We start from the raw sequence: 23462 nt of genomic DNA, 5'->3' as shown, positions 1-23462 counted from the left end.
CTTGCACCAAATAAAACACAATAATGATCATCAGCAATGTTCATGTTTGTTATTGAAAAATACAATCATACAACAACTTATAATATTTTTATATATCATAACATACAAAATGCTCTTAATAACATAAATCTGTCCAAAGATTTATTTAAAGAATTTGTTAAAATTGACCCCTAAAAAATACCATAAAACTGGTTCAAAAAGTAGTTTTTGACATATTCTTAATGTCAATACATACTAAATACTTAAAGGTTAGGCTATATTCAATATACATATATTATGTTCAATGAAATAGAAAATAAGCATCCTTTAAAAGGTAATACAGTAGATTTATTTATTTTTGTAGGTACAATTTTCATGGATTGAGGAAACATTGTACTTTCATTGACATTTGATTTAATGGTTTTGCCAAAGTCTGCATAAAAGCCTATAGAAATTGTTCTATGTTGAACATTGGACATGGTGGTTCATCATGGCCTCAAATATCAACTTGATTATAAAACACAATAAAGGTCACAAAATCAATGAAATTTGGTACCCCTGATTTTAAAATAATGAATCTGCAGTAACAAATGTACACCATGGCATAATCAACTCAAAAATAACTTTCCATAGGAAATAATACCCTTTTTGGTCTATTTTTCCATGTTCAGTGAAATGATAAATTATAGGAATCTTGAAATCTGGATCAAAACCCTAATTTAGAATATATTTTTGAAAGTTTACTACATAATGAACACATGTACTAAATTTCAAGTTGATGTGACCACAAGTTCATAGTAAACTATCCCTTAAACTAAAATATTTCACCTGTTACAGGACTGATAGATATTGAGATTAAAATTTATAGTTGTTAACTTCTATGTTATTTGGTCTCTGGTGAAAATTTGTCTCATTGGCATTCATACCACATCTTTATAAACAGAATAACACAAAGACACGAAAATGAATATCCCTTACTTTTGTAGCCAGTACTTAGACAATATACATATAGTGTCTTGAAATATGAAATTTATTTGTATGAGGCTTAGAAACCGGAAAATGCAATGTTCTACCAAGCATTTTCCCGTTTCGTGCCAAATACAAATAAATTTCATATTTCAAGACACTATACGTATATTGTTTTTATACTGAAATCGGAAAAAAATATTTAAAAAAATGAAAAAACTATGTAACAAAAATTATTAAAAAAAGTGTTTGGAATTTCCCTCTTGGGGTACCATTTTGGGGATATTTCCTTAGAGCGTAGTCCTGGCGGTAAAACATTAACATATTAAGGAATTAGAAAGGGAAAATGAACTTAATTGATAACATTTGATAAACATGGTATATAAATAACCAATTTGAAGACATGAAAGTTTAAATTCATAAAAGTTTGACCATTGTTACTTTACGTTGTCATGGTCATGACGTGACGTTGTTGATGAAATACAATAAGGAGGCAGGGCTTATAGGTCAGTTGGGGTTTTTAACGTATAAAGCTTACGTTTATACGTATAGCTTTATCTGTTTAGTAAAATAGCTGATTGCAGTATAAAAATAAATAGATGTCCACATATAATGGTCAATTTTTTCAGGGAAAATATTGCAACATTCGACCATTCATTTTCTTGGATCTTTTCTTACTCAAGGCACTTGGCAAAATGTAAATCGTGGATCAACACAGAGGATAATTATGTCAACATGACTTTAAGTTTCCTTGACTGGTTTATATAATGCTTCTATCACAGCTTTTGGGCTTTTGTATAGTTTATAAACAATACATATAATATGCTATGATATAGATTGTCTTTGGGCAAGATTGGCTTGTATCCAGGCAGCTGTTACGGCTAGGTTCCCGTCATTGTGTCTTTGTATAAAACTGTGAAGCTGAAAAAAGAATTTTCTCAAAATAATATGCGTGTTTAGCATTAATGGTATTCAAGTAAGGAATAGTTAATAGTATTTTGCAAGACTAAATATTAAAGTGGTGTGTAACATTGAATTTACTTTCTTACTACACATTCAGAAACATAATAAATCCTAACACGTGATACTGAAAGTCCATTACTCTGAATTTTCATTATATTTTTCATATATCTATTATGGGCACAAACACAACATAAATATAGATATTCACTTTCATCCAGTGTTTAGTTGTTTAATGATTTTTTTCAAAATAAGACATGATGTTTTAGTAAAACTCATTGAAGTCACTGTTTTGTTAATTTTCAAAACAATGAAACAATGAATATTGAGTAGGGTTACATCAATTACTTTAAAGTTTTTGGAATGTTTATTTAAAATTGTAAAGAAATTTTATTATATCAAAAATGACATCCCCAAAAAAACTCCTTATAAATGTATCATTTTATGATTTTGGTTGATATTAATCTTAACGTTTATGCTCTTTCAAATATGGAATGAAAATGAGCATAGCACAACCAATATTTGTGTGTGTGTGTACTTAGTTGTAAAACTGATATAATTACCATGTAAAAATGTAAATCATGATTTCAATATTAACTTAATCATATAATGTACATGAATAAAGTTTTATTTTGAATGAAGACAGATAATACAATTTTCTCAATATTGATGACTAAATACAATATGGCCAATACTTACAGACAATTCTTCCATCTTTAATCTGTGACTTGGAATTGGCTGCATACTGTTAAAGAAAAAAATGTAAAAAAAATTTCAAATGAGGTTGTTCACTGGTAGAGTTTAAAATTTGATAGATTTTTCATTCTGCCTGCTACTTAGAAATCCCCCCCCTCACAATTTTTATGATTTCTTAGATTTTCTTCATTTTTGTTATCAGCATCAGTATACATTGAATACTGTTATATAAATCAATGATATATGCAAGACCTAATCTCAGGCCTCACAGTCATAAAACTTTTGAGCATGATTTTTGTACTCAAACTCGAAAATCAACCAATCAAATTGTTGGATTTCATGTTTCGAGCATGATTTTTGTGCTCAGGGCACTGAGCAAAGTTTTATGCCTTCAAGCAGTGATAGTATTTTCATCAAGTTTTATATTGATTCTTTGATTACTATTCTTGTGTTTTTTGTGTGATGTGTTTCAGTTTTTTTTTTTTGGACAGATGTGATAAACATGAAAAGGGGATGTTTGTTATACTTCAGCAACATAAATTATTAATAAATAATTAAAAGACTGTTAGGTAGACACAGTTTCAGTGTTAGCCACCATTAGTGTTTTGGAACATAACCAGATTTTTAAAATGATTGATAAAAAATAGTTAAATGATTGATAAAAGACAGTTAAATGATTGATAAAAGATAGTTAAATGATTGATAAAAGATAGTTAAATGATGGATAAAAGACAGTTAAATGATTGATAAAAGATAGTTAAATGAAGGATAAAAGATAGTTAAATGATGGATAAAAGATAGTTAAATGATGAATAAAAGATAGTTAAATGATGGATAAAAGATAGTTAAATGATGGAAAAAAGATAGTTAAATGATGGATAAAAGATAGTTAAATGATGGATAAAAGATAGTTAAATGATGGATAAAAGATAGTTAAATGATGGATAAAAGATAGTTAAATGATGGATAAAAGATAGTTAAATGATGGATAAAAGATAGTTAAATGATGGATAAAAGATAGTTAAATGATTGATAAAAGATACTTTAAAATCAATACCAATTTTTATCATAAATAGCTGATATTTTTATATATTTTTTATAATATATGGCCTTAAAAAATAAAATAAGAATACAGCTGTTTAAAAACTTACCATCTTGATACAAAATCAATGAAATCAGGTGAATATTCATTTTCAGGTAGTCTTGGAGTAGGCTGAAAAAAAACAAAATATCTCTGTCTTAAAATATCGGAAATGTTTAAACAATATTTGGTTTATGTTAAGCAATGATATAGAAATTGTCACAGCACTTCAGTTTAACTTTCTGAGCCTTTCCAGTTTTCCTGAAAATCAGAATATTGTAAAATACTTCTTGAAATAAATATAAAAATAGCATATCAACATTTTGTCCATTTGACAAAGCAATGTTGTTTTACAACACAAACCTTAACTAGGTAATAACCATCCATTTAAAATATAACAATTTAAATTCAGACTTTTATGTTGCTTCCTACAGGAGATATGAAACTTTAATTAAAAGGATGTATTCTTCTGACTTTTCAGTCTCATTCAGTCTCGTTGAAATCTCGTTCTTGAATTATTTCCAAAACATGTGATACAAGTGGAAAATATCAATGAATTTTAAAAATATTATAATCAAACATAACTCTGTGAAAAAATTGTGTATTTACAATGAACGGTTTTTGAGTAATCCAGTTTTCAAATTTTACGACCAAATAAGTCAGTACATTTAGCAAAATTTTGGAGAAAATGGGTGAGGGATACAAAAAATGATTTTACAAGAATCATGTACGTCCCATATCATTTTGGTCTTTTCAAAGTTCTTAGATATGTATTTTTTCAATCATTTATAACAAAAAAGTTGAAATAACATGCATTTTGTTCTTAAAACTGAGAAAAATCACAAAAATTCAAATTTGACAGCATGGTAAATTTTACACCAAAAAACGTCAAAATATGATAAAACTTTCTTATATTAACACCTACATATGATTTTTTTAAGTAAAATTTATTCAGATTGGTCCCCTTCATCTTTCTAGAAAGTATGAACAAAAGTTTAATTGTGGAACCAATATTTTTTTCACAATAATAGCCCAAAAATAGGTGAAAATCGATGAAAAATGGGAAAATCATCAAAATTGGGCATTTTCAAAGGGCCGTAGCAAAAAAAGAAGTGCACCACCATATGATTTTTTCTTCACCAATTATTTCGTTACAGTCTTTTAAACCCAAAAACCAGGTTAAGAACAAAAGTTTAATTCTAGAAATTTTTGGCTCCTCAGAGGTGTACATCCTTAAGTGAAAGATCTAAAACTTTAGTTAAAAGTATTCTTTACTATTTCATTGATAATGACTAAAATCATTGTTTTAATTTGTGTTAGGTGGTAATAAGCATTGAGTGTAAGCTTCATAACATTCGGTTCAGGAAAAATAAATAAAGAAAGAGTGTGAAAAAGTCAATTTCTGCATTTTTTTTCATTTATAAAGGGACATAACTCAAGAATGGCAAAAGTATAACCACCAAAATTTGAATTTGATCAATGTAAAATGGTATTTTAAAAGCATTGTAAATAAGACTAATAACATTTGGTTGAGGCAAACTAAACATAGAGAACAGAAACAAATTTCAGAACATATTAAGGTGTGTACAAACGGACTAGGGTAAACCTGAATGCATCCATTGTCCATGATATGGTCAAAATCATGACAAATAAAAAGTAGGAAATGTACATTTTGTACTTACTTCACTAGTTATTCTGTTAAGTAATGCCATAGGCTGAAAATAAGAAGTTTTATTGTAAATTAAAAATATTATAGCTTTTTACTGAAAAATATTTAAAGAACTACCGGTATGCATGATAAAAAGTATGATGAAAAAACAACTGTTCATTCATATTTTATGTGGACTATTGTAAAGGTAGTCTTGTGAAATCAATGGTAGAATTTTTTTTAATTAAACAATCACTAATGCTTCACTCTTTATTGCCTTTATATTAAAACAAAATACATAAATTGCATATGGTATACAATTTATAAATCTAAATTAAATATTAATAAAATATCACCAATTACCCATCCAACTGTTACTTTCAAAAGTAAAAGCCAAAGAAAAATACTCACTGAATTGTAAACAGCCATCTGAAAAAAAAATTAAGGTTAACAAATGAATTAAAATCGAAAGAATTAATTTACAACCTATTAGACTTAGATCTTGATATTCACATTTAGAAATTAAAGTTGATAAAGCCACAGCTTTAAACTGTTTTTATCAAATTATTATATTATTATACTGTATTCATTCATAAGAATCACCTTCAAATTCCCCATCTCATATTTTACCATCCACCCCTACTTAACTGTCTATAAATAATCATCCCACATGCTGAATTATGACTTTATTATTTATCTCCCACTAATTTTAAACAATGATAATTTAATTTTGGATGTAACACATCTTCTGATTGGCCGACATTATTTTGTTATCAGACCATAGACATAATTTAGTCATGTGAACGTGACGTCAACAACATTTTTTCATGGTTTTCTACGGTTTAAAATGGAATTTAGAATTAAATCATAAGAAATGACTAATATTTTTTCTGTCTATACAAATAATATAAAAAATGTGGTGCACACTATTAAATAACCTGCTACACGCGTTTTTCAGTGTGCACCAAATCTTTAATATTATTTCTTCATAGACCGAAAAAAATATAACAGTCATTCCTTAAATAATGTGGTAAATGTATGTTAAGATTGATTTTTCCCCCCGAAACACTTAAGTCTATATTTCAATAAATAAATGCGTGATATTTTTTGAAATGAAATCCCATTGTTAAACATATTATTTTATTTAATCCAAATCTGAATGCTCATTTCAATTATAATGTGTAGAATTTTTCAGTTGAGATTCTGTAAGTTATCAATTTTTTTTTCTCAAAACAACAGTGTTGGATGAACATGGATAGAACATATCTGGTTATATTTATGACTCAGTAGTTATTTATTTTGGTTTAATTCTCTCTCTCTCTGACTCTAACTTATGATTTTTTTTTATCTTAGATGCTGACTTATTATACTCAACACTTACATTATCATATGGAAATCTTCCTTGAACCAGCTGCAAAAAAACAAAAATTCTAGATATTTTACATATGTACTAAAAAAAATTACCAATTGGAGAGGAAAGCAACACATGTCATTAAGAGTAAAAAATTACACATTTCTATAAATCATATATACAGGATTTTCTCGCTGTGTTAAAGACCCATTGGTGGCTTTTTTTACTATTTGGTCAGGTTATTTTATATTTGACACATTCCCCATTTCCATTCTCAATCATAACATGCCCATGTTAGATGGCAATGTTTTGAATAGTGTTGGATAATCGGTTGAAATTACCAACCGATTATCTATTACAATCGGTTGACAGCAACCAACCGACTATCGGTTATAATCGGATCATAATACCTTGCCCTTTTTTTTAAAGGAAATCATGTATTTAGTCTCATTGTACATGTCTTATGTGTACATTCAATATCATTGCAGAGTTTATATATTCATATTTGATCTTTTGTTTCCTTTTCATATTCTTGTGTACTAAATTATAATCCTGGTACCTTTGATAATTATCTATTCAGCAGTTAAAACAATGAATTGTCTTGATAAGAATCAAGATTCATATTGAACATATTTTATCTCATAATTACAACATTTATTACCAACAGTGACACTAACATTTCTAAATTTCAATGGTGCAACTCACAAAACAATTTCAATAACATAGCTGTATGAACATTTGAATGCTTCTAATTAGGAAAAGATATATAAAGTTTTTAATTTTTTGAAATTTAAAATTAACACAAACAAATAAAATAATGCATTTGCATTATAAGATATATACAGGATACAAAGGGTATTAAGCCATTGTCTGTTAATTCGTGAAGAACGCTTTTTTTCACTCTTGTGATCATTAATTTCTGTCAATTGTTTCATTCGTACGTCCGAAATTATAATTGTAAGAATGCGGAATTATTACATAGTTGAACCGTATCCGATTCGTGATTCTTATATTTTTATAAATGGCGGACAAATTTCGGAAAATTTACAACAATAAACGATGTTTGGCAAACAATTTGGAAAGGAATATGACGTTTTTGATGCAACACATGGATAAACATTTCTAAAAGGCAATTTGCAACACGTTCTAATGAAGCAACGAAATTATTTTGTCTAAAATGATCTAAAATCAGAATGATTTGTACCGCTCTCAAGTAACAAATACCGGTAATGAAAGAAAGTATTTCATACAAAGTTATTAATGTTAAATAACCTTCCATCAATCTGCAAATGCTTTTGTCACGTTTATAAAGAAGGAAATTGGTTTATTCTTTAATTATTGGATGTTTGACATTGTTACTGTCATCGACTGGTTAATATTGTTTGACTGCGCATATAAAATGCAAACCGTAAAACAGACCGGAAGTTGACAAGCTAAAGGTCCGGAAACTTAAAACGACAATCGATTGAACAAAATCCCAATCGATTATCGACATCGCAAGGCCCAACCAACTGATTTCCGACTTATTCCGATCATCGGAACAACACTAGTTTTGAATATGTTTAAGAGACCAGTTTTTCACCATTACTTATTTTTTTTATCATTGTCTGTCATTTAATATTTAAGGGAGGGGGATATACCAACGCTCCTTATGACTCCAGGATGGCTACTTACCTCAAATAAAGTTATACCAAAGCTCCAAACTTCTGCAGGATGACTATATACCTCTCCCCTTATTCTCTCTGGCTAAAAGTACATTGATATTAAATTATACAAAATTTGACAAAGGTGAAGTACTTAACTTTGCAGTTCTACATTACAATGTTCCCTTTTTTATGGTTAAACAGTCAATTAATGAGGGATAATTCAGTAGAAAGGCAAAATTTTGCTAATGCTTATTACTTGTGTATTCAAATCGTACACTTTTGCCTAACCGGTTACTCGGATAATCGTTCGACCGATTAACCGGTTAACCGGTTGTTTGAGTTGGTGATGGAAAGCCTTATCAATAGTACCCTACACATGTGGTATGAGTGTCAATTTGACAACCTTTCATCCAAGTCATAAATTTACGCTTTTATAATTGAAATTTGTCCTCCTTGTTATAAGGCTTGTGTGTGAGGATTCCTGTCGAAGTTTGGCTTTTAATAATCAACTACACCGAATCAACTATAGCGTTTGTACCAACTTCAGATTGAAAATAGAAAAACCTTCTTGATCTCGTAGAATTGAATATGTCTGAAACTGATTATTCTTTTCTTTTCACTTGTTGACTCCGAAAATAATATGGAGTGTATCAATTAAAATGATTGATTATAAAAAAGAAGATGATTGCCAATGAGACAATTCTCCACACAGAGATTGAAATGACACAGAATTCACAACTATAGGTCACCGTTTCTTTACTTTGTTCGCATGTTACTCGTACTATCACGTATACATTGTGTACATTCACATTGGTTTGCATTATACATTTTTTTAGTTAGCATTTCGTTTAAAGTATAAAGACTAAGCCTTGCGAGACGGATGTTGTACATTCAGGTGTTGGTTTACACACTATTAGATCAGTAGCGAAGTAATGAAGTAAATCGTAAAATTTAATCGCATTACTGATTTAGAGTTACTGTTGAAAAAACAAATATACTAATTATGTTTCTTTAAGATCCTGCCCCGAGCTGAGAGACAAGTTCTAATTAATTAATTAATTTTATTTTTATGTGTATAGGATTAACAGTAGCAATCAATTTAATGGACAATTGATCTGTCAAATTAATTACCAAGACGACAATTATTAAATAAAACCTAACTATTTTATGATTTCAATACAATTTAATATAAAATCTGTCAAAATTGAAAAAAGTCCGTTTAACCGGTTAACGATTTTGGTATTCGGTATTCGGTCGTTCGACCGATTAACCGGTTAACCGGTTAACCGTTGACAACACTACTTATGACCTCATAATAAAATTTTGCAAAACTCAAAAAAAGTTTGCACACATGAATTCATCTCAAATTAATCTATACACTGACAAGAAATATTTTTGGCAATAAGTTAGCTCTATTTTAGTTGTCAATTTTTTTTCTAGAATTAGTCATTTTTTTGGGGTCCAAAATCTGACCTGTATTTATCTTTTTACTGTTCCTTTAATGATGGCACAGTCACAAGTCCATATTTCTTCTTTATAATCAACTCATTCCATTGATACGTAATATTTCAAAAAATGTGTGTCTTCAAGTGAAGACTAGGCTTGCTGTCTCCAAAATAATATGAACAGAAATTGTGACCTTTTAATATAATAGAGAAAGGAGTAGGTTCAGTAAGACCCCTTTTTGGTCCCAAAATATAGCAGTTTTACAAAATTGTGAAAACGTAATCTTTTAGCTATTTACTGGAAAATAGAATGTTCCTTCTTCATAAATATGGACTGTTTTTGACAATACAATGCACATATATAGGGTACTAGCATCATTAAGTCATCCTAAATTACTGAAATCTTCACAATTTTAGCATTTTAGTTAAATTTTAGACGGTTTCCGTCTTAAATGAAAATGGCCGCATTTGTGTTCATTCATAATATTGAAACATAAGTTGTATTTGATGATAATACAAACCCTTTATAAAGGTTGAGGATGAACATGGGTGCGGCCATTTCTAGTTTTGACATAAACCATCTGAAAAGTGACGTTTTTTGGCATATTTGATAGATTTTTCATATTTAAGCTTGAATCGAGCGTTTTACTCCTTTATAAAAAAAAATCTGTTTGAGCATTTAAAATATCTAAATTAACATCAAAGATTAATATAAAATATCTCATGAATTTACAAATCAGTTTCTTTTTTAGATGTTATATAGAGTTCAATACATGCTTAATTTTTAATGTGAAATATCTTATAAATAAACTTACAGCCATATATGCATTAGTTCCTATATAGGTTTTAGCTATTGACTTTACAAGCTGAAATTACAAAATATATCAATGAATATACATGTATATGTTTTTTTAATATAGTATTCATACTCTTACTTCATAATATCCTTTTTACTAATAGATACAACATGTGTATTAAGAAAATAAATGGGAAATGTGTCCATGGGGCACAGATGATGCTCCCACTTGCACATCATATAACTTAGAAAGGGACATAACTGAAGAACTGTAAATGTGAACCTACCCAAGTTTGTTTTATGGTAATGAACATTGTGTATAAGTTTCATAGCATTTGGTTGAGGCAAACTCAAGTAAGAAAACAGAAACAAAAATCCAGTAATTTTTCCATTTATAAAGGAATATAACTCTAGAACTGTTAAAGTGATGCCACCAAAATTCAAACTTGATCTGTGTTTTGTGGTAAACAGCATTGTATATAAGTTTCATGGCAATTGGTTGAGACCAACTTAAGTAAGAGAACGGAAACCAACTTTGGAACATAAGGACATATGTACTGACTGAAGTAGACATACAAGGGTAACACTTTATACCCCTTCTGCTTTTTTCAATAGCTTTAGTTTAAAGGTAACCGAGTACAAGAATACACAATAATCCCAAATAAGCATTTAACTTGTTTAAGGACAGTTAATCAGCAGAAAATGAATGATTATATATCTGTTTAACTTTATCACACCATCTTCTAAGAAAATGTCAGTATATTCATCATTTAACAAGGAAGGGTAAAGAAATGTGCATACTATTGTTCTCCATTTAACATAAGACATTAGGCATGCCCCTTATGCACTATCACATTTCCATGTTCAACAAATCTGCTTCACAACTCTAATTTGTCAAAAAATAAAGTTTCATTATAATGAATATGTGTTTTTATATCTTGAATTGTAATCAAACACATTCCTTTTTTGGGGTTTCATATTGTGTTGTTTTATTTGTTCATATCATATTTCATATTTCATTTGATTAAAATAATTACCTGAACACTGACACCAAAATCACAGAGTTTGACCTGACCCTGGGTATTGACTAGAACATTGGAAGGTTTGATATCTGTAAAACAAACACATCCATTTAATCATTAATTATATCAAAGGGAGGATTTTATAGAACTGTGTAGAATATAATATAGTTATCTTTAATAACTGTAGTATGAGTTGGACTTTTTGGCACAGTTTTGATACAAAATTTCCTGAACTATAATATCTTCATTGACTTCTGTAAAGTGTAGCCAATAGATACTTATTAAGTTTAATCCATACCACTATTAAGTTAAAACTGATTTACCATGTTGCAAAATAGTTGTATGTGCCTGCTTCAAGTTATGAATTCAATCAGTGCTTGTCTCTGTGACTCTACAAACTTGGAATTGGTGTTCAATAATTTGCACATCTCTTGAATTTGTTTGCAACTTTTGAATAGGGTGATTAAAACCTTGCCATATAGTGTGAATGTTCTTCAAGACCAACTAATGACCAGTAGATAGATATAGGAAGATGTGGTATTAGGGCCAATGTGACCAGTAGATAGATATGGGAAGATGTGGTATGAATGCCAATGTGACCAGTAGATAGATATAGGAAGATGTGGTATGAGTGCCAATGTGACCAGTAGATAGATATCGGAAGATTTAGTATGAGAGCCAATGTCCTAACTCTTCATCTAAGACAGAACTTATAAAAGTAAACCATTATAGGTGAAGGTACAGTCTTCAACACAGAGCTTTGGCTCACACCAAACAGGAAGCTATAAAGGCCCCAAAATATTATGTTCATATTTGACGACCTTGTAATGCAAGGTTTGCTGTCTAATAAAACATTCAACCTATACCTCTTTCAAACCAGACTAGAAGATATACAATAAGCAACAATCAGTCTCTAGCATTTCTTTAGGTACCTCTGTGTAGAATTTTTAAAGCCCACATGTAACATAAACCTTCTACCATAGACACAGCCATTCTTCCTAATATATGCTCAGGAATCAGGCCATACTTATCTAAAGATCCACCTGAAAATAAAAACAGATTACCAAAGTACAAGCAAAATATAAAGGTATATGCTTTATTTAAACATGCAACATTTATTACTGTTCTTCATCTTAAAGTCATATGAAGCACTTCAACATGGAGCAATAAACATTACTACAAATTCAAAATGATCTCTAGGTTATGTTGGGAAATGCCTATATACCAAATTATGACTAATTTCATAGTTGTTTTTAAATGCACAATATGACATAACGGATGTATATTTCTTTCAAATATTAAAATAGCACTGGTATAAGCTTTCTGATCTTGAAATTAGAAGTATAAAGAAATATCTGTACAGTCTAGAAATTTTTTCAATGTTGGACCATAGCATTGAAGATTAATGCCTGCAAATAAAAGAAAAACCCAATTGTTATTTTTAGTTCTTCTAATAAATACATACCATCCATAAATTCTGTACAAATAGAAATTCTGTTTTCAACAAAGAAAGCTTTATAAAAGCCAATTATCACAGGAGAATTACACTGAAACAAAGAGAAACATATATCATTATATATAAAATCAGCATTAATATACTGTTGTTATAATTATATTTCTTTCTTTTCCCTCAATCTTGTTTCTCTTTTTTGGCTGAAAACCACAGTCATATATTTTAGACACAATAAACATTGTGTAAACAAACAAAAACACAGTTTGATATTGGTTTTACTCATTGACAAAGGCTGTATAATGATCTATACATCATTTGAACTCTGGTGGATATAAATAGTTTTCTCATTGGCAATCATTACCACATTAACACACTTTCATAATAAATTGTCAAGTTTGAAGGACAAAAAACTATATACAATGCCTTCACTCTCATTTTCTCCAAAGTGACAGATTTGACATTCTTTTCACAAGACTGGTTTTCATAAGAAAATTGATAGTTATCTTCCTTAGATATTGTAAAATATTGTAAAGCTCTGGTCAATATCTGTAGAGTTCACATAATGTACTTAACTTCTAAGAAGGTCGCGCACATTTGTATATTGCTATATCTTAAATGTCTTCAGTAATAATAATTTAACCTCAACCATGCTTGTTTTAATTTACTCTATTCTTAACTTCTACTTACTTTGTTTAAAATATCTAATTCAGACAATATACTACTTTGTTCTTCAGTTGAAACATCAAGCAGCATTACCTATAGACATAGATATAAAATGTAAAGAAAATTTAAAATAACACTTTCCACTTATAACAAGATCAGATGCAGGGAAGGAGTACTTATATACGAACATTGACATATAAATATACAACTCGTCTAAACATCAAACCTCGTCCTGAATATGCATGAAATGTTTGCTACTGGACATTAAGCAACCAACAATCAATCAATCAATCTAAACATCAACCCAACAATGTTAGATCTGTAAATTTGTTTTAGCAAATTTTTTGTTCTTTCCTTGCCAGGATTCCCACCCATGCTACTGTGATATCGTAACACCTAATCGCCTGCACTGTAACCAGTGCGCTAGGCCACACGACCACCTGGGCTTCAAAAAATAAAGCTTTCAGTGGCCGGGTGTTACCTTTCCACGTCAGTTTTAATCTAGTGTCGTACTACAGTACATGATATATAAAGCACGAAGATGTTATTTTTACAGATCAGCTAAATTATCTATAGTAAAGGATTCTACAAATTAATGCAAGATACAGTCACAGAAATAATTATATTTATAAGTACGTCTGAACCAGTGAACTCTACAACAGATTTATTCATTGGATCACCAGCAGCAAATTTTTTGTTCTTCCCTTGCCAGGATTCAAACCCATGCTACTGGAATATTGTGACACCTATTCGCCTGCACTGTGAAAGCAAATTTACAGATCTAACATTGTTTGGTTGATGTTTAAACGAGTTGTATATACAAAATGTACACAGCCATGTATCACCATTGCTGCTGGTGATCCAATGGATAAATCTGTTGTAGAGTTGTCACTGGTTCAGACTTACTTATAAGTGACTACTTAAGATAGGAACACATAATTTGTGACTGTCTTTATCTCTTTAGAATGTTTTCTCTTTTTGCATCCACACTTTAGCAAAATTCAAATTAATTTTCAGGCAGCTTATTGACATACATAAAAGATGTTATTTCATCAAATTACACTCATATATACATCCTTTAAATCAAAATAAACAATCTCACTGAGTTCACTAGTTATGACCCAACAACAAGTTAGAAAATACTATATTTTACCTTTACGGCCATTATTGCTTGAGTAGGTTTATGTAATGCTCTGAAATAAAGAAGCATAATCATGATAACTTGACACATACAGTTCTGTAAAACACCAGAACTAAGACATGATTTTGAGCAATAACTTCAATGATAATGGCAAACAATATCCTCATGAATTATGAATTTGCTTTCTGTTTGACACATTACAATTTCATGACATCCTTATTAAATGAATGCAACAAAGTTTCATAAATGTATACAAAATAGAGCATGACTTGTCTCCCTTTAATAGTTCTTGATTACAGCTTACAACATTTTACACCCAGGTGATTCCATGTAAATTGTGTTGACCTTATTGTTCTAGTATATAATTTTTCTTTGTATGGTTTATATATAGTTTTAAATGTGTTCAGTTTTTAAAAGAATGAAGAGCCATAAACATATATACATATATACTGAATTTGGTGTTTCAAACACAAATTTTGTACCCAGAGTACTGTGTAAAGTTTTATGAGGAAAATAAACTAAGAAAATGGATTAGTTGAAAATGGAATCAAAAGACTGATTTAATCTACGTCATCATCATCATTTAAAAAACTGCAGATGTATCTGTTTGTCTACAGTGAAAGGTACAGGTGACATTATACAGAAGAGTTTCTTCAAAGGGCAAAAAATCAATGCTGTTTTCCATTGCACACAATTTTCATTTATTTTACCCATACAAATGAGTGCTTCCATTTAAAAGTCAATTTTCAAATTATTTCAAGTGACTTAACAAGAGATAAACAAAATAAACAGACTAGATATTGTTTAGAAGCCAGCCAAGGAGCCTCCAGGTACGGGAGTTTTTCGCTGCATTGAAGACCAGTTGGTGACCTGCTCCTGTTGTCTGTTCTTCTATTGTTGGGTTGTTGTCTCTTTGACACATTCCCCATTTCCATTCTCAAATTTATACTTTCTTCAAAACAATGAGAGTTATAAAGGAAATATTTATTTACCTGTAGACACAGCCTACATTGCCTTTACCAATTAAATTTAAAATTTGTAGATCTTCTTCTGAAATGACTTGTGTAGCTAACAGCTGTCTCAGATCACTAGATGTCCTGATCAACTTATGTTCCATTCCTGTAGGATTAGTAGGTTGAGAACGGACTTCTGCAGGATGTAAGCCTTGTCCTATACCAGTAGGATACAAGGCTTGTCCTGTGTTTGTAGGATTATGTCCCATTTCTGTAGGATGCAAGTTCTGTCTCATATTAAAAGGCTGGTGTCCAACCTTAGTCGGCTGAGAAAACTGCCCGGTTGGTTGTCCTGAATCGAAATGTGTGACTGAGGCTGGATGTAATGGCTGACCAGGAGGACGTCCTGTATCACTGTCACCACAGTCCATCGATTGACAATTCTTTTTAGGATTGTTATTTCTGAAAACAATAAAACACTAGATAATTATTGATGACCTTTCGCTGACATATATGTTATTTCAAATTTGGCATACGGAAGATATATAGATTCCACCAATGCATCAAGTGTGTTATGATATTTATCCACTTGACAGTATAATTTTAATATTTAAAGCATGAGGCTTGCAGAGAAATATCGTAATACATGAGTTATAATTGTGGGTGGAATTTGTTTCTCTGATGATTTTTAAACTTCCTTTACAAAGATCTGCTTAAGTTGTGTTCTTTATATGTCGCTTCATCAGACATGTCCATCTTTTTTCATTACATCACAATAGAAAATTCAGAAGCAATCAAGTTTAACATCATAATTAAACTTTGACCACTCATTTGCAGGGAACAGAACTAGTGAGGAGAACAATTTAAACACATTTGTTGGGAAATGTGAAAAAAGTGAAAAATTATAAGTATGCTTGACGAGATTATTAGGAATTCTTTTAATTCCTTTTTTTTCTTGTGCAGAACTGGTCTATGAGAGATATATAGAGGAATTTCTATACAAAAATACCTACTTCTGAATGTCTGAAATCATTAGTACAGGTTTTGATGATTTGGATATTGACTGTTTATCTGTTTTAATCTGCAAGAATAAAATGCAACAATTCATTTTTCAAGTACATGTAAATCAGCTTACACTCTTTCCTCAATGATATTAGATTTTTTCAGATCCATTTTACTTAAACAATACTTCCCTTGATAATCTATTGCTCAGTAAACAAATGACTTTTTTTTTTACATCTTTTAATTCTTGCTTTTTGATACGACCATTGTTTGCCTACAATACTTCTTGTGTCAGTACTATATGCTGATCACAGTGAAATGTGTCTACCACACTGCACACATGTTTTATTTCTCAATATTTGGTTCATTTCTTCAGCTAAAAAATGACGGAGGAAATCATTACAGTATTAAGTATAAAGCCAGGTGGATGATTAAGAATCCATGCTGACTCCTATTCTTGTACTGTCAATCAAATGCAAATCCTACTTAAAAGTATGTCCGGTATAAACAGACATGGAATGTATAGAAGGCACTTGAAAATAAGTGGACTAAGGAGACAAAAACCTTTTGCTCAATTCATTTTTATTTTAAAAACAAAATATTTTTTTTATGGAAATGATTTTAATGCACTTTGCTTGCAAGCCATCTCATCAAATACAATGTACCAATATAGGAAATCCCTAAATATGGTAAAGATTTCCATCTATGAGTGGGCCTCAGTGGCTAAGTGGTCTAAATAGTCATACTTCTGCATTACTAACTGGTGAACACTGAAGTCAAAAGTTCAGGGTGCCAGGTGTGTTTGACTCCAATTTAAATTGACTAGGATTGTCACTTTTCCAAATGAAGGTTGGTGGTTTTCTCAGTGCACTCTTGCTTTCTCCATTGAACAATAAAAAAAACTGACTTAAAAAAAAGCTCAATAGTGTTGAAAGTGGTGTTTAAACGCCAATCAGTCAATCTTTCAGCCTTTCAAACTTACTTTTAAACCAAACTTGTTTCTGTTCTGTGGTGTTTTTCCAACTGAAATATAAATAAATCAAGCATAATAAAACTTTTAAAGTTAACTGTCACTGATCCAAAGATAATATAAAAATAATTTGTTTTAATTTTGAATGGTCAGCAAGGTCAGAACTCTAACAAAATACATTATAATTCAGTGATCAAAAAGACTGTTGAAAAGAAAAGGAGGTAATCATTTACCTGTGAATCCTTTAACTAAACTAATATCCTGAGAATATAATTAGGGGATGTAATAATTCACTTGAGACTTATATTTCCAACTTAGCTCTAGAGTATGATAAGGGGAGGTAATTATCCACCTATGAATCATTTTTGGTAACTTACCTCTAGGGTTTATAATCAGGGGAGGTAATAACTCACTTGTGAGTTATATTAATAACTGACCTCTCTGGTATGATAAGGGGAGATAATTTACTCTTATGAATTAATAATCAGGGGAGGTAATAATCCTCTTATGAATTATCTTTCTAACTTACCTCTAGGGTATATAATCAGGGGAGGTAATAATCCTCTTGTGAACTATCTTTCTAACTTACCTCTAGGGTATATAATCAGGGGAGGTAATAATCCTCTTGTGAACTATCTTTCTAACTTACCTCTAGGGTATATGATCAGGGGAGGTAATAATCCTCTTGTGAACTATTTTTTTAACTTACCTCTAGGGTATATAATCAGGGGAGGTAATAATCCTTTTGTGAACTATCTTTCTAACTTACCTCTAGGGTATATAATCAGGGGAGGTAATAATCCTCTTGTGAACTATTTTTTTAACTTACCTCTAGGGTATATGATAAGGGGGGGTAATAATCCTCTTGCATAGTCTTCATCACTTAGTAAGTTAAAATACTGAAAAGTAAGAAAATATAGTTATACAAAAAGATGATATCCTTTTAAATTTAAAGCTAGTTACAAGGTAAGTTTTCTTAATATCAGAATTGTGTCAATAGTGTCATTCAAATTGTCACATTTGTGCTTTATATGTATCAAATAAACATTCAGTTCACTTTTTGAAAAAAACTTACGAAAACCAATTTTATGTCATGTGTACATTTACCCCACCAATATAACACCAAGTAATCATTTTCTTTTTTTTTTATTTCCCAAGCTGAGAAATAATTGAACAGAATTTGTCTCATGGATTTGATTCTATCATTGTATCAGCAGTGAGTTTTTCTAAATAAATCTAAAGCATTTTAGAATATCAGATGTACCTACGGTTTGGAACATAGACTTCATCTCTTCATCACTTCTTACTGTTATTCTGTCCCCATCTTCATCTTCATCTTGGAAAAAAAATAATAATACATAATACACAATTTAGTTCTTACTCCCAGTACATAATTACACAACTTTCACATGCTTCTTACCGTTCACTAGTACTTTTTGCCTACTTTTTAAGGTGAACTACAAACAAGAAAGCATTGTTAAAATAACAATGCATTTAATGTACACCTTATTTTAATAACAATTAGAACCAAATTGTTGTGTTGAAATAAAGACACAATACATACAATTTCTGATTTTCAACAGATGTTTACATAAAAATTGAAAATAGTGTTGTAATTTTAAGAAATTCTTTTATTTGCACATTAACTCTTAAATTCTTAATTAATTTATAATATGTCAATAACTTGCCTCTGAAAAATTAGAGAAACAATAGTTGTTTTGCCCCCTGATTTAAACATGTGTACACTTTGGTTTCTGATGGAGAGTTGTATCATTGGCAATCTTACTACTTCTTTTTATTTTTCTAATAATTTCAAAATCATAGATGCCCAGGCCCGTAGCCAGGAATTTCCAAAGAAGGGTTCGTTGGACTCACAAACTCTACTTTAACAGTCACAATTCGCACAGAACATTGACTTTAACAGTGCTTATTTGTTTTCAAAGGGGGTTCGTCTGAACCCCCCCGAACCCCCTCTGGCTACGGGTATGGATGCCTATTATCAACGATAACATATACAGAAAAAAATAATCACACTTAAATATTTACATACATTCAAATGCTGTTATCGTGGCTTGAGGTAGTACTCTTGATATCACTTCCTGTCAAATATAAAAAGATAAATAAAATATTTTGGTCAATTATTTGAGACCATCATTCATTATCATGATAAATGTTATGTATATTTTTTGTTATTTAGTATATATATAATATCATATCCCCTATGGGAGGGTAGTAATGCCCTTTACCATCAGACATCAAATAGTCATTTATCAGCTACCGTTTATTGAAAATTAGAATGAAACAGAACTTACTTCTAAAATATTAGAAAATAACAAAGCTACATGTATTTTCATGCTACTGTCCTTTAAAAGTTTCTGATGTTCTGTATTTTTAAAAAGTTGTTTTTTCCCTGCAGTAGGTATACATTTTGTATACCTGACACAGAACCAAAACAAGATTTAAGGGCTGAGAACTCTGAATTCATAGGTGGAAAAACATTGGAGGTCATGTCAATTTTGGAGTTTCTCTGCAACAATTACTGGTTAATATTTCTGAATGGTTGTCATTGATAACATATTTATAATATAAACATATCTATCTAAATGAAAAAAAGTCTATATAATTACATGTATATACCGGTTTTTATTTATTAAAATGGTTATTGTTGGACATTATGTGAATAAAGTTATATTGTGAGCTTATTAATTACATTCTGTAATTTAGGATTGGTATTATGTGTTATTATATTTTTAATTATTGACATTGACTATGGACGGACAAATTCTATTCTTATGCTTTGGTTAAGTCTGATTTCACAGTTGATTTGAGCGCTTTCGGACATTTCTACTATTGGTCAGTACTTTTGGTGGTTTAATTCTTTTGTTTTATATCGTATGGGAAGACATGATATTGTGGTCAACAAATATATTTACTTGTTTGCAAATTAACAACTTTAGAAACCAATCTATGCAATAACAATTCTGTGATTGGAGTTTCTTATATAAGGTCAGTCCTATAGCTTTCTTTATTAATTGAATTTTAAGATCATATAAAATAATACTTTAATCACCTTTTAAATCTGGTATAATGATTTGAAGATAAACATGATAAAGTTTACATATAAATTGAATGATTGCAAGTGTCGAGTGGACCCAAAGAATGTTGTAATGTTTAAAGGTTAATCGAGTTAAAGTAAATAGATATAAGAACTAAAAATAAATGCATTGTATCTAGATTTAATATTGATTTTTACTACATATATAAACAATAAACATTGCTTTATAAAAAACAAAATAATCAATTTTGTTATACCGGCATATTTAAACCTTACCAAAGAAGTGTTTGTAATATAATGGTTTATATGGAAATGTGCCACTTGCACCTTATGTGAGGTAAGCTAAGTGTATTTGTATTCTTGTTTCGCTTTATAGCTTTAGTTTTTAATATTTGCTTTGCTTTTATTGTTACTTTTTGTGATTAGTTGCTTTTTTATTTAACAAGCATGCAGCTTATGTTTTGTGTAGTTTAAAATATCAACACAAGTATTGTTCAATAGACTTTGGTATGAGACAGCATATGAGAACATGTACTATAATAACTTAAAGTTGAATTGGTATAACTGTAATTGAGACAAGTAATTGCTATGGTATCCACATTATATATTTTTGTGATGATGTGATCAGATACATATGCATGCAGCTAAATAAGTTTGCATGATAATTAATAACGAACATTAGTTTTAATTATTATTCAATATTAACCGATTTATCTATCTGTAACTTAAGTACATTGATATTTTACAGGGCTTTATTTACATAAACAATACACCTTATCACTATTTAGTCCATTCCTGGAAAAACAGTCATTTATACAACTTCCGGTTTATGGAGCAACCATTTGATTTTAAAGGGGGGGGGGCTAGGATGAAATTTGAAAAAAATAGGCAGGACAGGAGTTTTGAGTAAAAAAAAAAGGCAGGACGAGCAACTTGGTAAAAAAAAAAAGGCAGGATGACAATTTGTGTAAAAAAAAGTCAGGATAAACTAGTAAAAAAAAAGGCAGGACCAAAAAGAGTTAAATGGAGGTCATCAGCAGTGAGCTGAGGGAGGAAAAACTTTAGAAAGTGATCATCAAAAAACTTTGATATAGTATGATTCACTTTTTTCGAAATTAAAATTGAAGTCAAAAAATATTTTGTTTCAAGTATTTACGGTAGGTTAAACAGGTCTCATTAAAATGTATCGTGCATGGTGAATTGTTTAAACAGGGTCCCAGATAGCTTCAACTGGATGAAAAAGATGTGTAATTTTAGAACTTATCCGGAATGGAATAAATAGCGATTAGGTGTATATTGAACTTCGTAAGTCTGAATAAAAGTTACAGAACCCTAGTCAGAAGTTTCAGTTATTTATTACTAAAAGCCTCAAGAAACCGGCTTTACAATTAAATTACTCTAGTCTCTAGTCAAATTAGCACTACTTCATTGACACTGAGATTACTCTCAGATTGACGGTTCTTCACTCCTTCAACATGTTCAAGAAAAGTTGCATTCTTCAGCTTATGATATAAACATTTTTTTCTGTGAATATAAAGAAACGATATTCTTTGAAATTCAAAGTGTAATTTGTTAATATGAGACTTCTATGATTTCATGAATTTATTGTTTACAAAGAAATGCATAATTGTAAACAATGGTAAAAATAGGGCCTAAAATCATGAAATCATAATCATGGGTTTTTGATTTTCTCACTAAAGCCTGATTAAATGTGATCTGATCGGGTTGCACCATCCAATCCATATCTTGTTCTTGTTCTGTACGAATTCGAACAGTAAATGTTGGTTGTAAAGACATCTTCTCAGTTTACTTCCCAAAATTTTTCACGTTTTAAGGGAGATAATCAACACGTTGAAACGTTATAAATTGAGACCTACAGTTTCGAGAGAGCCGATGGGCTCGAATGGATAGTAAAAAAAGTTATTGTAATCGACTAGCAATGGATTGTTGAGACTTGATATATGTGTATACATTGTAGAAAATTGTAAATAAATAAAAAAAACAACAAAAAAACATTTTTTTTAGTGAGGTCCAAAAAAGGGGGATCCATGCCCCAAACACCTGTGATTACATTTGCTAACTTTATGTAATAGTATTAATAAAGATAAAATCTTTCATTTAGAGATCTTTAAAGGCTCCGGTGTACTCCCTATTTGTGTTGTTTCTAAACATGGCATATCTGTCCTTTGTCATGAAAAAAACTTGATGTTTGTGCCCCTCCCCCCCCCCATTTTTTTATTATCAAAAAATATAGAACTCTGATATAGTTATGCTCTCTCACATCTGGAACTATCATACTTGTCCCAGCTCATATGGAGAATAGATTGGTTTTCACCACAGGGATTTTCTATACGTTTAGTATAAAAAGTCCCTGTTCACCATGATTTTTATTTTGAACTTTGCATTCGGTCAAATGGTAGATTTATTCAGTGACATACATGGCTGCATTGTATAATATAGTTGAATAATATATGACTTTGTGGTACCATCACCTAGTTGAGACTAGATTTTACAAATATTATAGCAATGCAAAACTATTTTTTTTCTAATCATGGAGGGTCCACGGTATATGCATAAACATGTATAAATGTTAACAACCTATATGGATATGTGTGTTTATGTATATATCTAAATT

General features: G+C 30.2%; 1 protein-coding gene across 1 annotated transcript; it reads right to left on the bottom strand.

Moving 5' to 3' along the window:
• Nucleotides 1-1628: 1628 nt before the first annotated feature.
• On the bottom strand, nt 1629-22669 carry LOC134716073 (dual specificity mitogen-activated protein kinase kinase 5-like). The gene is made up of 20 exons (XM_063578814.1): nt 22523-22669; nt 19823-19871; nt 19041-19108; nt 18602-18671; nt 17785-17825; nt 16814-16881; nt 15840-16262; nt 14860-14899; nt 13731-13799; nt 13056-13137; nt 12523-12633; nt 11606-11679; nt 10588-10638; nt 8356-8427; nt 6712-6741; nt 5742-5759; nt 5365-5397; nt 3753-3814; nt 2605-2650; nt 1629-1866 (listed from the first exon to the last, which is right to left on the bottom strand). Exons 1-20 carry the CDS (start codon nt 22622-22624, stop codon nt 1771-1773), a joined length of 1605 nt encoding a protein of 534 aa, XP_063434884.1. The 5' UTR covers nt 22625-22669; the 3' UTR covers nt 1629-1770.
• Nucleotides 22670-23462: the final 793 nt, after the last annotated feature.

Source organism: Mytilus trossulus, chromosome 4 (genome assembly GCF_036588685.1).
Source record: "Mytilus trossulus isolate FHL-02 chromosome 4, PNRI_Mtr1.1.1.hap1, whole genome shotgun sequence".
Lineage (NCBI taxonomy): Eukaryota > Metazoa > Mollusca > Bivalvia > Mytilida > Mytilidae > Mytilus > Mytilus trossulus.
The sequence above is the reverse complement of the archived record's forward strand: the minus strand, read 5'-3'. Positions and strand labels throughout refer to the sequence as shown.

What these genes read in the sequence shown, in the direction of transcription:
- LOC134716073 (XM_063578814.1), bottom strand. Translation starts at nt 22,624, where the DNA reads ATGTCTTTACAACCAACATTTACTGTTCGAATTCGTACAGAACAAGAA. An exon ending in TGAAGTCTATGTTCCAAACC is followed by an intron (nt 18,672 to 19,040) that starts GTAGGTACATCT and finishes CTTACTTTTCAG; the next exon opens with TATTTTAACTTACTAAGTGA. An exon ending in ATTGATTTTGTATCAAGATG is followed by an intron (nt 2,651 to 3,752) that starts GTAAGTTTTTAA and finishes TTTCTTTAACAG; the next exon opens with TATGCAGCCAATTCCAAGTC.